General features: G+C 41.6%; 1 protein-coding gene across 15 annotated transcripts in view; it reads right to left on the bottom strand.

Moving 5' to 3' along the window:
* Positions 1 to 13,489, bottom strand: part of Dst (dystonin) — a 419,328-nt gene that overhangs the window by 146,906 nt on the left and 258,933 nt on the right. For all 15 annotated transcript variants that reach the window (XM_036168011.1, XM_036168013.1, XM_036168012.1 and 12 more), the window contains 16 exons: positions 12,992 to 13,454; positions 12,771 to 12,899; positions 12,549 to 12,626; positions 12,285 to 12,446; positions 12,091 to 12,195; positions 10,606 to 10,701; positions 9,308 to 9,433; positions 8,591 to 8,743; positions 8,256 to 8,410; positions 7,967 to 8,093; positions 6,517 to 6,700; positions 5,467 to 5,624; positions 4,825 to 5,003; positions 4,241 to 4,379; positions 1,989 to 2,182; positions 225 to 387 (listed from right to left, as the gene is read on the bottom strand). In XM_036168011.1, the coding sequence (XP_036023904.1) occupies positions 225 to 387; positions 1,989 to 2,182; positions 4,241 to 4,379; positions 4,825 to 5,003; positions 5,467 to 5,624; positions 6,517 to 6,700; positions 7,967 to 8,093; positions 8,256 to 8,410; positions 8,591 to 8,743; positions 9,308 to 9,433; positions 10,606 to 10,701; positions 12,091 to 12,195; positions 12,285 to 12,446; positions 12,549 to 12,626; positions 12,771 to 12,899; positions 12,992 to 13,454 (2,611 nt within the window). The remainder of the gene's footprint in view (positions 1 to 224; positions 388 to 1,988; positions 2,183 to 4,240; positions 4,380 to 4,824; positions 5,004 to 5,466; positions 5,625 to 6,516; positions 6,701 to 7,966; positions 8,094 to 8,255; positions 8,411 to 8,590; positions 8,744 to 9,307; positions 9,434 to 10,605; positions 10,702 to 12,090; positions 12,196 to 12,284; positions 12,447 to 12,548; positions 12,627 to 12,770; positions 12,900 to 12,991; positions 13,455 to 13,489) is intronic.

The raw sequence follows: 13,489 nt of genomic DNA, 5'->3' as shown, positions 1-13,489 counted from the left end.
TGTGAAAACTACCCCAACACACTGTTCATTTTCTGTGCCTTCAAAAATGACTTCCAGGAAATAACAATAAATGAAGGCAGGTTTGGGGTATAGACTTCTCAGATACATTGTTATTCCCTTTGGTTGCTAAGTAATTGCCCTTTCTTCCAATACAGGAGAGGAAGATGAGGCTCATGGCCGACCAAATGCAGACAGAACCTCAGTGCAAGGATTTCTTGGTGTACCTTCTGTTGATTCAGCTGTAAGGCCAGGGCTTTGCTGTTTTCTGGCTGGTTTTCCTGCATCTTTCTCTGGGTAGTTTCAATTTGCTGGATCCAATCATCCAGAGGGTGGTAGGAATCTCTGTAGTCCTTCAGCGACTTCCCAATTCCTTCTAAGTCCCGAAGCCTACAAGAACAACCAACAGTCAGGCTCCAGCAGGAGAGTGAAGAAGGGTCTGGGAAGAGAAAACCACAAGGTGAGACCCAAGAGCCACTAAGCACAACAGGGTAGATGTGCTGCAGCAGCCTAAGACAGATTCCTGGCGCATCTCAGACAGCATCAGGGCGAACAGAGATGTTCTGCTCCGGGAGCTGTGAAGTTCACTGGTGCTTACTACAGCACAAGACCAAAGCTGAAAGAGGGGAATTAACCATCGTTAGAACCAGTCAACATGTCCTGAACACTGAGGCTTGCCTCTGATCATAGTTCACCTTTGGAAGAAGAATGCAATTCAATGAATGGTTGGTTCAACAGTGTCTCAGAGAGTGTCCTCCAAGGGACTGAAATTAAACACCCATTTCTATGATTTTTAAAATCAGCACATTAAACAAATTCATTGTGTATCTCCCAGAGAAAAAATATATATGAATATAACTTCATTTCCTGAATGGTAGTATATCATAAAAACATTTAATTTGTATTAATATAAACATAAAATGAGCAAGAAGGCCATTATTTATTTCTTTTAAGATAAAGCCTAAGTCCATTTTCTTCTGTGTTTTAATTCTCATTGAACAAATGATTCCAGTTGTCTTACAATGCCAAAGAAAATGAGTAACAGGTCACTTCAATTCCTTCACTTCTCTTAGGTCCAGCAGAACAGAATCCAAGAAATAAGCTTATGCTTTATTCTGCTAATTCATAGTTATTTGAACATTGTAAGTTCATAATAACTTATAGAGCATTATATTATTGTCTTTTAAAAAGACAGATTATACAAACGTGAGGTATGGTAGTTTAAATGTAATTGGCCCCCATAAGCTCATAGGTAGTGACGCTATTGGGAGGTGTGGCCTTGTTGGAGAAAGTGTGTCACTGTGGGGGTGGGCTTTCAGATCTCCTTAGCCCAAGCTACGCTCAGTGTGGAATATAGTTTACATCCTGTTGTCTGTGAATCAAGATGTAGAACTCCTTCTCCAGGACCATGCCTGCTTGCATGCCACCATGTTTCCTACCTTGATGATAATGGACTTAGCTTCTGAAACTATAAGCCACTCCAATTAAATGTTTTCCTTTATAAGAGTTGTCATGGTGTCTCTTTACAGCAATCGAAACCCTAAGACAACAAGACACGTCAATATTTTTAATTATACATAGTTGAAAATGTTATTTTTCTGGAGCTGGAGAGAGAGAGGGCTCAGCATTGAGAGCACTGGCTGCTCATATAGATGATTTAGGTTTGATTCCTGGTACCCACATGGAGGTCCACAACTGTCTGTACCTCCAGTTCCAGTGATCCAATGCCCTCTTCTGGTCTCTTCAGGAACCAGGTATGCATGTGGAACACAGGCATACATACATGCAGGCAAAACACCCATACACATAAAATAAAATCAGAATGCAAAGAGAAAAGAAAATGTTTCTTTCAAGTTACATGTGTTGTTAAAGTGCATATGTAAGAAAGAAATGTAATTAAGAAACAATCCTGCAATTAACACATTAGCTACAGAATGTCAGTTAAGGCCTGTTGAGTTTAGACTTTACCCTCTGGACACTAGGGGACCCACCTGTGGTCAATCTGCACATGGACGTTCTGCCACCTTTCAACTAGCTGGTCAGCCTTTTCTTTGTGCCAGTCAAAGTCAAGGTCCCGCTCTTTGTGTGCCTTAAACATCTCGTCACTGATGGCTTTTGCTTTCTGCAACTCATCCTCCAATGCATGGAACACCTCTCTCTTTTCATCTACTTCGGATCGCCATTGCTAAAATACACGCGTTGGTGAGCATCACGAAATGTATCCACAAGTCATAGAGTAAACACATTATTTACCTAATGTTACAATTTATTCATAACTATGTGATGTACAACCAGATAAAGAAAAACCTATGATATTGGAAATGTATCAGGTATAATCTTATACAATGACAATTATCTAACTGTGCTTTGATCTCCAAAAAAAATAACATGTTACTGTGAGAGACACGTATGTCACTTAATGGGGAAAAGGAAGAAGGGGAGGGATAACATTTCATAGAGATGTGTCAACACATACAAAAATCAAGCATGCTTAATTCATCTTTCTCAATTAAAGATTATAAAATCCAAAAGAAGTCTATAAAATGCAGCCTAATAGAATTTATGCGTCAACAAAATTCAGAGTATTTCGTAAGCCGGGCAGTTGCCACAATAAGAAAAGTCCTTTTTATTGTTTTTAAATGCCTCTAATTCCATTGTTTAAAAATTAATACAAGCTTAACATGACTGAAATAACTTCAGTGTTTTTGCAATAGCCTTGCTAAGTGCTTTACATACAGAAATATAGATATAGGGCCTGTGAGCCGGCTCAGGGTGCTTGCTGCCATGCCTTACAAGCTGAGTCCGATCCCCAGAACCACATGGTGGAAAGCGAGAACTGACTCCTGCAAATTCTCTTCTGACTTCCACAGTCTTGCACCATGCGTTTGAATGACAGACAGACAGACACACGCGCGCACACACACACACACACACACGCACACGTGCACGCATGCACACGCGCGCGCACACACACGCACACACACGCACACACGCGCACGAGCACACGTGCACGCACACACACACAGCGCACACACACACACACACACACACACACACACGATGTTAATTTTTAAAAATCAAAAGTGGAGAGTAGAGCAGCAAATATTTTTTCTTTCTCAAAATAACTTCTGAGGCTGGAGAGATGACCAAGTGTTTCAGACCACGGGCTGCTCTTCCAGAAGACCCAGGTTCCACTTCCAGCACCCATGTGGTGGTTTACAACTCTGTCTGTAGTTACAGTTCCAGGGGACCCCATGCCCCCTCTGGCCTCCATGAGACTTAGCTCACAGATATACAAGCAGGCAAAACACTCATAGACATAAGATAAAATTTGTAAAATATTCCTTTACTCCTTTGATATCTTAGAAAAACTGCCCCTTTAAGCAAGCCAATCGGCTACAAGCGATTTAATTTTTAGTACCAACTCATCTTGCTGCCAATACAAAGCCACTCAGAAAAGCTACTGACAGAGGTTCAGATCTCAAACAAGAACACCCCGGGGTGGTCTGAATCAGAACGGCCCTTATAGATTCAAGTACTTCAATGCGTGGTCCACAGCTGGTAAAACTTTTTGGGAAAGCTTAGGGGGCGTGGCCTTGGAGGAGGCGTGTCACTGGGGTTGGGCTTTGAGGGTTCAAAAGGCCAAGCCACACTCAGATGCTCTCTCATATGCTCTCTCATATTCTCTCTCATATTCTCTCTCTCTCATATACTCTCTCTCTCTCTCTCTCTCTCTCATATACTCTCTCTCTCCCTCCCTCCCTCTCCCTCTCTCTCTCCCTCCCTCTCTCTCTCTCCCTCATCCTTCTCCCTCTCCCTCCCTCTCTCTCTCTCCCTCTCCCTCTCCCTCTCCCTCGGGCTTGTGGATTAGATGTGATTTCTCAGCTACTGCTCCAGCGCCATCCTTGCCTGCCTCTTTGTCTGCTGCCACGTTCCTCGCCATGACAATTATGGACTCTACTCCACAGCTGTAAGCAGGCCCCCAGATGAACGCTCTCTCTCATAGACTGCTGTGGCCAGCACGCTGTCTCTTCATAGCAACAGAACAATGACTCATGATAAAATGACTGCATATGCTTATTTACAGGAAGTTGTAGAATGAGGAATACGAAATGGAGATGGCACGTTCAGAAACATGTTCTACGTCAGATGCTTAGTGCTGGGTGTTGGGAACTTGGGCTCTGTGCTAGAGAAGTATTTAGAACTATGACCCTGAAAGCATGTCCAATAGTGAGACTCTTACCTTTAAAGTGCTCATTAGATTCTCAATATTATTCTTGTCGGCTATTACCGCTTCTTCTTCACACAGTTTGGTTTCGTAGAGTTTGACGAGGGCTTCTGCCTCTTGAGTGTTTTTTAATACCAAATTAACTGTTTTCAACCTTTAAAAGCGAAATAAATATTAAACCATGCTGTTTAATGCTTTTTCTTCCCTCCTTCCTTCCTTCCTTCCTTCCTTCCTTCCTTCCTTCCTTCCTTCCTTCCTCCCTCCCTCCTCCCTCCCTTCCATACTGTAGTCCTAAAACATCATTATACCTCATGGCATGGGAACACTGGCTGGTCTCCTGTAAGTCTGGCATTCAGTTGACTCTCTTCCTAATAGACGCTACCCTATGTCCCACCCCCAGGTAGTTACAGATTCCTCAGTCACACTACCCACGAGAGGAAAACCCTGAAGACTACTGACAATGAGTTACACAACAGTAATCTCCAAGGCAATTCCCTCTTGACATGAGAAATATCATCAGTCCAGTTCTGATGATAAAACACACTGTTCAAAAAAACCAGTCAGAGTGGCGGTGGCATGCAGACGCCATGTTAACATACTTCTCTATGTAAGTGGAGGACATGGAGTAGATCTGAGTCATGCTCTGAATGACCACACTGAGTTCTGACCGCAGAGTGGGGACAGATGGGGAGTCTGCTGCTTGACTGAAAAATTCTTCACACTTGTTAGTGATCGCTCCCAAATCATCTTTAAGCCGTTCCAGCTCTTTCTTTAGTTTCTAGTCAAGAGAACAAATGGAGACTACAGGTTTATCACCCCCAAGGGGGTATGTTTCTAACAGCTGCTTAAAATTACATTTTAAGTCATGGCCAACATAACATAAGCATCCATATAACTTTTCTTTACCGAATAAACAGAAGCATGACATTCCAGATTTAGAATCAGCAATGTCTTTATTGTTCGTTCCCTTGACCTAAACCTCCCACTTTGTATACAGCAGGTGCATAAGGACTGTTTGTATGAAGTCCACCAGGGTGGGTGAGAGGCAACATGTCTCAATGTTTACCTAACTCAGGGGCAGAGCTGAATTATAGGATCTTCCTTTATATCCAGCAGGAAATGTATAACTGGACCTCAGTAAGGAACTGAAGTCATAGATGAACAAGCAGAAAATCAGAAGGTGACATTCGTGGTCACTAAGAGGAAATGACCCTGGGTTTTCCAACACGTGTAACTCTTACCTCCTGTTCCGTGATTCTGAACATATTTTCATGTAAATCATCTCTTTCCATGGGAGTCCGTATCTGCCGAATTAAGCGGTCTTCACAGCTCTCCAACCGGAGCCGGATGTTCCTCACTTCCGAGATGTAAAGATTATACACTGACTCCTCTTGCTCCTCTGTGAAAGCAAACGTGTTCAGCACGAGGCCTCTCTCCCTAGGGAGCTTTTCAATACAACAGCTTTATTCTTCCTGAGGCAGACCACTGTCACCACTGTTCCCATTAGCAGAAATCCTAAAGATATAACCTTAAAACAGAATCTTAAAACGTGAATTTGAAAACTTAAAAATTACTAATCAAATTTCCCAAAGGCCATTTAAAGTACCAAATTATCATGGAAATATCCAAAAGAAGCAATATATTATTCTGTTTTAAATTCACAAAAATATGAATTATATGCTACCAATTAACCATTAAATTGAACAAAAATCCAAAAGTAAAAAGCAGGTAAAGAAACTGTTACTGCTTTAAGATTTTAAAAGACTAGTACTAATAAAGTCATTTGCTTTTAAATAGTATTAAGAGTTCAGACTAAGATTTATACTGAATAAAAGTTAACTAAATAAAGTATTTTGCTTTAACTACTGTGTAAAACTGAACTGAGAAAATAATCAAATCTTTTATGAGCCTTATGGACCTTCATTCTAAGTGTTGCCCTGTAAAGCAAGACAAACATTAAAACACAGATGAGATAAGAACTCCTCATCTGTTCCACTGCTTGGCTGGCACCTTTAATTACTTCATCATTTACAAATTAATGATCTCTTCTAGTATCTTCTTACATCAAAAGCTTTGTTATTGGTGGTGCTAGGGACTGGACTCAGGGCTTCATACATGCCTGCTCCTGAGTTATATGCCCCGCACACACACACATTTCTATAGTGCTCAGTAATCTTGCTTACATATCACAGCCCACTGATGCAATATACCTAAGACTGAGATTTCCAATGAGGGCAGAAAAAAGCCTAGATGAAACTCATGCAGGGAACACAGACAGGCACCCCCTTTACCTCTTTCTGCTGACTTGAGAAGCTCTTGATAATACTTCCTACATACATTCACCTCCTTTTCTAGCTGAGATACATCTGAGCCTGAAAATATTTGGGATTCCTGGCTATCCTCTAGAAAGTCTTCCAAACGGGATTGGAGATTACTCAGAACCTGCTGGTGTTCGCCAGGTAACATTGTCTTGATCTGAAAGAACAAAGATCCTTTGATTAATGACGCAGTGCCCGGGGTTCCATCTGAATTGATATCATGGTCTACTTCAGTTTATTCACAGGTAGAGGAAACATCTGGAATTAATATTTTATTTATTTCAGGTTTTCACCCTATAGAAGAGAAATGGAACCAACCTAATTTTGCATCAGGAGATGAATGGATAATGAAATTTGGTATATACATAAAATGGAATAAAAATTTGTACAAAATGGAAAGATATAATATTAAGGGAAGTCACACAATCCCAGAAAGATAAAAGTTCTCCCTCATATGTGGGGCCTGTCCTACAATATACATGTAGATAAGAAAACAAGGGGTTGGGGATTTAGCTCAGTGGTAGAGCGCTTGCCTAGCAAGCACAATGTTCTGGGTTCAGTCCTTAGCTCCACATACAAAAAAAGAAAAGAAAAAAAGAAAAGAAAACAAATGTGCATGTGTATACAGTATACCATGTAGAAAGCGGAGTAAGAAAGGGTAAATGCCACGGGTGAGCGAAGACTGAACGCAGGCAAAGGTCACTGGAGTCAGGAAAGAAGACATAAAGCTGGTTTTCGGTTTCAACTCTGTCATGGCTTCTTAGGTTTTGTCATGGGTAAGTGAATACAGAATATGTTTGATGGTAAAGAGTGGGATTAATTCAGTGTGAAGTTCCACAGCTTCAGAATGGCTATTCTAACCATACACAAGTTCCTTGAGATGTATAGACTTCGGGTGTGCTAATTTGGGGGTATGACTTTTTTCATTTGCAAGTTCTTTACAATAAAGTTTTAATTAAAAGAAGACAAGTAAAAACACTGATAAAAATTCAATAAACGAAATTAAAATATACCCACTCTGTCCGTCTGAACACCTAATTCTAATTATTATTTTTTCTTCCTCCTCCTCCTTTTTTTTTTTTTTTCCAAGACAGGGTTTCTCTGTGTGGCTCTGGCTGTAGACCAGGCTGGCCTCGAACTCTCAGAGATCCACCTGCCTCTGCCTCCTGAGTGCTGGGATTAAGTGTGCTACCATTAGCCAGTTATTTCTGATTTCTTACCTCCAGTAAGCACCAAGCAGAGCATGAGCTCGATCACCTGTAGAGTGTGCCTCATCTACGAGACACTAACAAGAACTCACTGACTGCCTGAATGTCAGCATCTGCTGGGCCCCATGCTTTTCCAGAGCCAATGGCAACTTGACACCGCACAGGAAAAGGCACATTTTTAGATACATTGTGTTGATGTGCACATTTCTACTCACCGAAGCCACATTACTGACTCGAATTCTGTCAATCTCGTTTACTAGATAATGCCAGGAGACTACACTCTTCATGTTTATGTGAGATTCATGCCAAAGAGTGAGGACATTCTGATACTGCTGCTCAATTCTGAAAGACAGACAGGAAAATACACATTTTAAGCCTTTTCACTCCTTCTGAAAGCATGCTGCCCCCATGGACCAGTTCTAGAACCAGTTCCAATCCTGTGGGTCCCTGACAAAGTTCTGATTGCTTCTTTGAACTTTCAGAAAGACCCCGAACCATACAAACCTGTTTGCAAAGTCAACGGCTTCTTTGTTTGGTGGGGGAACAGTGAAACACACAGATGGGACCATAGCCTCATTCCCAGTCGGACTAATGACCTTCCATTTAGCACGATGAGAATTGTTTGCCAGAACACATTCATCGTCTTTGTAAATGGTTATCTGGTTTCAAATAAAAGAGGAAAAAAACTGAGGTCACCATTCGCTCATCTTCTGTACAATCTTGGGAATTATTGCTTTATGAGGCAGAGAAAAGCCTTATAACTACGAAGCATTATGACCTCCTTATTCTAATACATGGATTAATTGCAGAATCTGGCCTGCTTTAAGAATGACCAGCACCTCAATCTGTCGGTAGTCACAGATGGCTTTGATGGGAATGGAGGTTTTGAGCAGATTGTCAGGACTCCTTGGCTTCAGCTGTACTATTGTCTTTGCTCTCCCCATGAGGCCGGCCACCGAGCTCCGGTACTGCAGAAGCTCTTCTTTTTCCTCCTAGTCAGGAAACACGGGGGCTTTTAAAATGAATGACTCAAACTCCACACCACAGGGACTTATACAAATGAAACTTCATCACCAAAGTATGCCCTGACCACAGGGCTACACTGTCTACATTTGTCTGGTCAAAATCCTCATTTTGTCTGGTTACTTTTTCCCCCTCTTTGGCATTATTATTATCTAACATTCTGCATACATTTTGTTTATTAACATATTACTGTGCAACTACCCTTTCACATCTAGGCACCCCAAAGGAGAGCAATCCCTGCCTGTTTTGTTCATGGTTATATCTCCAGAACTGAAAACAGTGCCTGGGCAGACACAGAAGGTGTCTACCAAGGATCTCCTTGTGGAATTACTGACTACGCACATCACTGCTAAAGCAGTTTAAACAATACCATATAAAGTACACCACTATTATCAAAAACTAAACCAACTAAAGGCTTAATTGAACGAGCTACTAGTGTTGGTGAAATATAAATCTGCACATACAGACATATAATAAATCCCTAATCTACCTCATTATATATAGGACACAATCTATAGTTTCCACATCAGTACCATGGACTCCTGAACAAGGTCTTCGAGTTTGTGGATGCTGCTGGACCGGTCACAGCTGTACTTGCGCTGAATGGCATCCTTCAGATTCCTTAGGTAATCAGTGGCTTCTTTGGCATCATTGAAAAACTAAGGAAAGATAAAACTTGACAGCTGAACTACACTGAATGCCAGGAAGGCAGAGAGTCGTTCAATCTGGGTGTTCGGTCCCTCTGTGCGCCCCTGACTAGGGGGATCAGAATCAAAGCACAAAGGAACTTGAAAGCAACATCCTTTTTGGAACTGAAAACAATCTTTGAACTTGGATGGCTACAGATGAATATTAATTATCCAAACTGTACATGTATATTATGCTTTGGCTCTGAATTATTTTGATTGGAAGTCTGTTTTACTTTAGAGCTCAACCAATCTTTTAAGTAGGTGTGGAATTGCAAAGAATACATTAAAATTTCTAAAAAATAAAATGAAGGGGCTGGAGAGATGGCTCAGGGGTTACGAGCACTGACTGCTCTTCCAGAGGTCCTGAGTTCAATTCCCAGCAACCATACGGTGGCGCACAACCCTCCTCTGTATACATAATAAATAAATAAATCTTTTAAAAAAATAAAATAAAATGAAGACTTTATTTGGTTGACTATAATAACTTCCCTTAATATAAGAAAAATTTTTAGAATTATTTTTACAATATTTAAGGATCTTATAAAGGATTCGTTCTGTATGTACGTGCGTGCATGCGTGAGTATGTAAATCAGATGCCAACAACTGGAAGCTTTCTTTACTTCTCTCACCCCTATTTTTTGAGATAAGTCTCTCACTGAACCCGGAGCTCTCTCATTGGGCTAGATCCACAGGGATCCTCCTGTCTCTACCTGCCCCCAGCACTGGGCAGCTTCCTTTTTTTTTTTTTTTTCATTTTTCTTTATTAAGAAATTTTCTATTCACTCCACATGCTATCCACAGACACCCCCCTCCTTCCTCCTACCCCCCAGCCTTCCTTCCCAACCACCCGCATCCTCACATCCCCCAAATCGAGTCACATTTTTTTTTTTTAAAGTGTGGTTTCTGGGAGTCGAACTCAGAACAAACAATGTGCCAGCTGACCCGTCTTCCAGCCACAGGATCTCTTCCTCAACAGCTAACCTTTCCCCTCTAAGACACAAAACCAGCCCAGATATCCTGAAAGGAAAGTACTGGTTCACGCCCCCATGTGTTAGGCACTGGCTTCTTGGTGACAGTGATATTTCTGCACCTCAGCCAAAAGGACAATGCGGTCTATGCAGGCTGCAATCCTACCCACACACCTCGAAATATGCAGTGTTCTCCTTGATGTGCTGCTCCACACACTGGCAGAGCTGTAAGATCCAGCTCCACTGTGTCTGCATCGCTGCTCTGTATGCCTGAGAGAGAAAACACACACTGAGGCCAGGACAGAGAAATCAGGTATAGGGGGCTAGTCTGCCTCAACAGCTGAGCATGCATTTTGCATGCAGAACATTTGTGGTTTGAGCCCCTGCACGGCAAATACTGATACATTTATTTATTTATTTTTAGCTTTTTTTTTCTTAATATATATATATTAAAGACAGGATGTCACTTAGTACACAGCCCTGGCTATCCTCAAGCTTGTGGCAATCCCCTTGCCTCAGCTTCTCATTACAGGCTGGAATTACAGGTGGGAGCCATCATGCCTAGCTCAGTGTTGATGGCTTCAAATGACAAAACACTCTACTATCCAAGCAGATGGAAAATATTTTTAATGGACGTGAAACTGGGGTAGTAGATTGTCTTATATGAGAGTCTTCCTTATGCGATCAGTCTTAAAATTTGTACATAATTTTAAAATTAGTCCAGGTGAATTTTCTCAAATTTCTAATTTCTAATTTCTCTTCTTAGAATGAGAAAAAATTATGGCTATTTTACATGAAATATTTACATCTGAAATAAATTTATAAAATTCACCCTTTCTTTGCTCCTTGCTTACTAACCCTGACACCTGACTTTTAAAATACTAAGTATGCTTTTCTCTATGGCATCCCCAAACTCCCCATTTCTGGATTTTTATACTACTGAGCCATACCATGTGTGTGTTCACACAGACACAAAGATCTGCAGTTCTCTTCTGTGTTTGGATGAGGGAGACTCGGAGGTCAGAGAAGGCAGCACATGCCCTCACATGAATGCAACTGTCAGGTTTAATAATATTATAATGACAAAAACTTAAACACTCATCTATTTGAATGTTTATTATTAAATACAAGTATATCTTCCATGAAGGAAACTGTAGAAAGCACACCTAGATGCTCATTAATTATGAAACTCATTTTATAGAAGGTGCAAATCCCTGCCTCCCAGGAGAGGGAGCTCCATGTCCATGGTGTGTTCAGTCTGTCCTTTCTTCCTCCTGGAATGACCCCAGGGCTTCTGAGTTGTGTTCAGGCAGGCTTTCCTGCAGATATACAGTTGCCCCTGGGCCTCTAGCAACATGCAGTATTATTTGCTTCCTCAAGCTAAGCTCCATTTCTGTCTGTTACACAGGGTAAGTACACACCGTTTCAGCCTCATCGGATGCATTTACTTGAAAGCAGCTTCGGGGGCCCTAAAAAGAAAGCTGCTACCTTGATCCTGAAGGACAATGAAGAGAAACAGCAGCAGGAGTCACTGGGAAAGTCATCTCTGAGCCAGACTCTAGTAAACACTTGGTAGCTGGATTTTCTTTTTAACGAGTGAAAGAGGTTTAAGCTGACAGACATATCAGAACTCAGTCTAGACCTCTCTAACTTCCTCACCTCTATAGTCAGGCGGGCTGGGTGGTTTTCTAAAAGTAGCCGCTCTGCGATCTCCTGGACGGCTTTAATACTCTCCTCCTTCTGCTCGAGTTCTCTCATTAGCTCCTAGTGAGGAAGCATTAAGAAGCGCGTCAGAAGGCGTGGGCGGCAAGCTCCAGGTCCAGCTCTGGCTCCCGGGTGCGAGGCCGACTCACCGCGTGATACCCTTTCTTTCGAGCAACGCCGGTGTTCCTCTCGCTCCAGTCATAAGCGACTTCTTCCTCTTCCTTCTCATTCAACCAGATAAGCTCATTAGTTGCCCGTATTACAAAATTATGGAGCGTATCAAGGTGCCGCTCCTGATTTCTGGATGTATTCTGTTTAAGAAAAACCATTGTCAAGCATCAGATTGTCAGTAAACAGACATGATGGAAAGAGAGATTTTAATGAAAACAAATTAAAAAAAAAAAAAACCTTACCAAGAGTTTTGCATATTGACTCTCTAATCTGTGCAATTTATCTGTGTAAGTTAACTTAAGAGGCGCCGTCATCTGAATCTAAAATAAGGTAGGAAAACATGGGTGTTAGGAATCTTAAGTTCTGACTAATACTTAATATATTAATCATTGAGTTATAAGGTCTTCGTGCAAAAAGAAAATAATACCCAACTACAATAAAATATTTTAAAAAATTCCACAGACCTCGCTAAGTTTAGCTTCCTTAAGGCTAGTTTCAAATTCTTCAATGGCTCGGTGAACATTTTTATGGTTTTCTAAATGGCTTTCAACACTTGGCAAGTCTGATCCCCATTCAGTGTGGTCCAGCTGCACCTTCAATAGCAAAATACCAGTTTAAAAAACAAAAAAAAAAAAAGGGAGAAGTTGTTTCAAGAGTAAGACTGGGAATCTGAGGTAAACATTACCTGCATCTCATCAACCCAGTTCAAGAGATCCTGAACGAACTTCATATTGACTTCCTCCTCTGTCAAATTCTGACCCAGCAAGGACGACCTCAGCAGGGGCTTTCTGATCTGCATTGGCTTCAGAGTCTGTAGTGAGCTCGGCTCTACTCCTAAACTGAAATTTGGAGCTACCACTGACGGGAAGCCAGGCGTATAAGCTGGAGTAACCGATGGAGTCAGGCGGGAAGTCATCCCTGAGGACAAGCCAGAAGTCACACTAGACGAGGTCAGGGAAGGTGTTAAACTCTGGGTTAGCCCTGAGTTCAGACTGGGGTGTAAGGTCTGTGCAAATCCTGAGTTTAAACTTTGACTGATTCCTGATATCATGAGTTTTGTCTGCTCTGTGGTCAGCATGCGTCCTTTGCTGTACACTGAGGAACACTCGTTCCTTAAGGCCATAATTTCATCACGCAGCTTTGCAACCCTGCAGAAACATGGAGAGGGATAAGGCATGATTGA

Source organism: Onychomys torridus, chromosome 18, assembly GCF_903995425.1.
Source record: "Onychomys torridus chromosome 18, mOncTor1.1, whole genome shotgun sequence".
NCBI lineage: Eukaryota > Metazoa > Chordata > Mammalia > Rodentia > Cricetidae > Onychomys > Onychomys torridus.
This window is presented reverse-complemented; position numbering and strand designations above follow the sequence as displayed.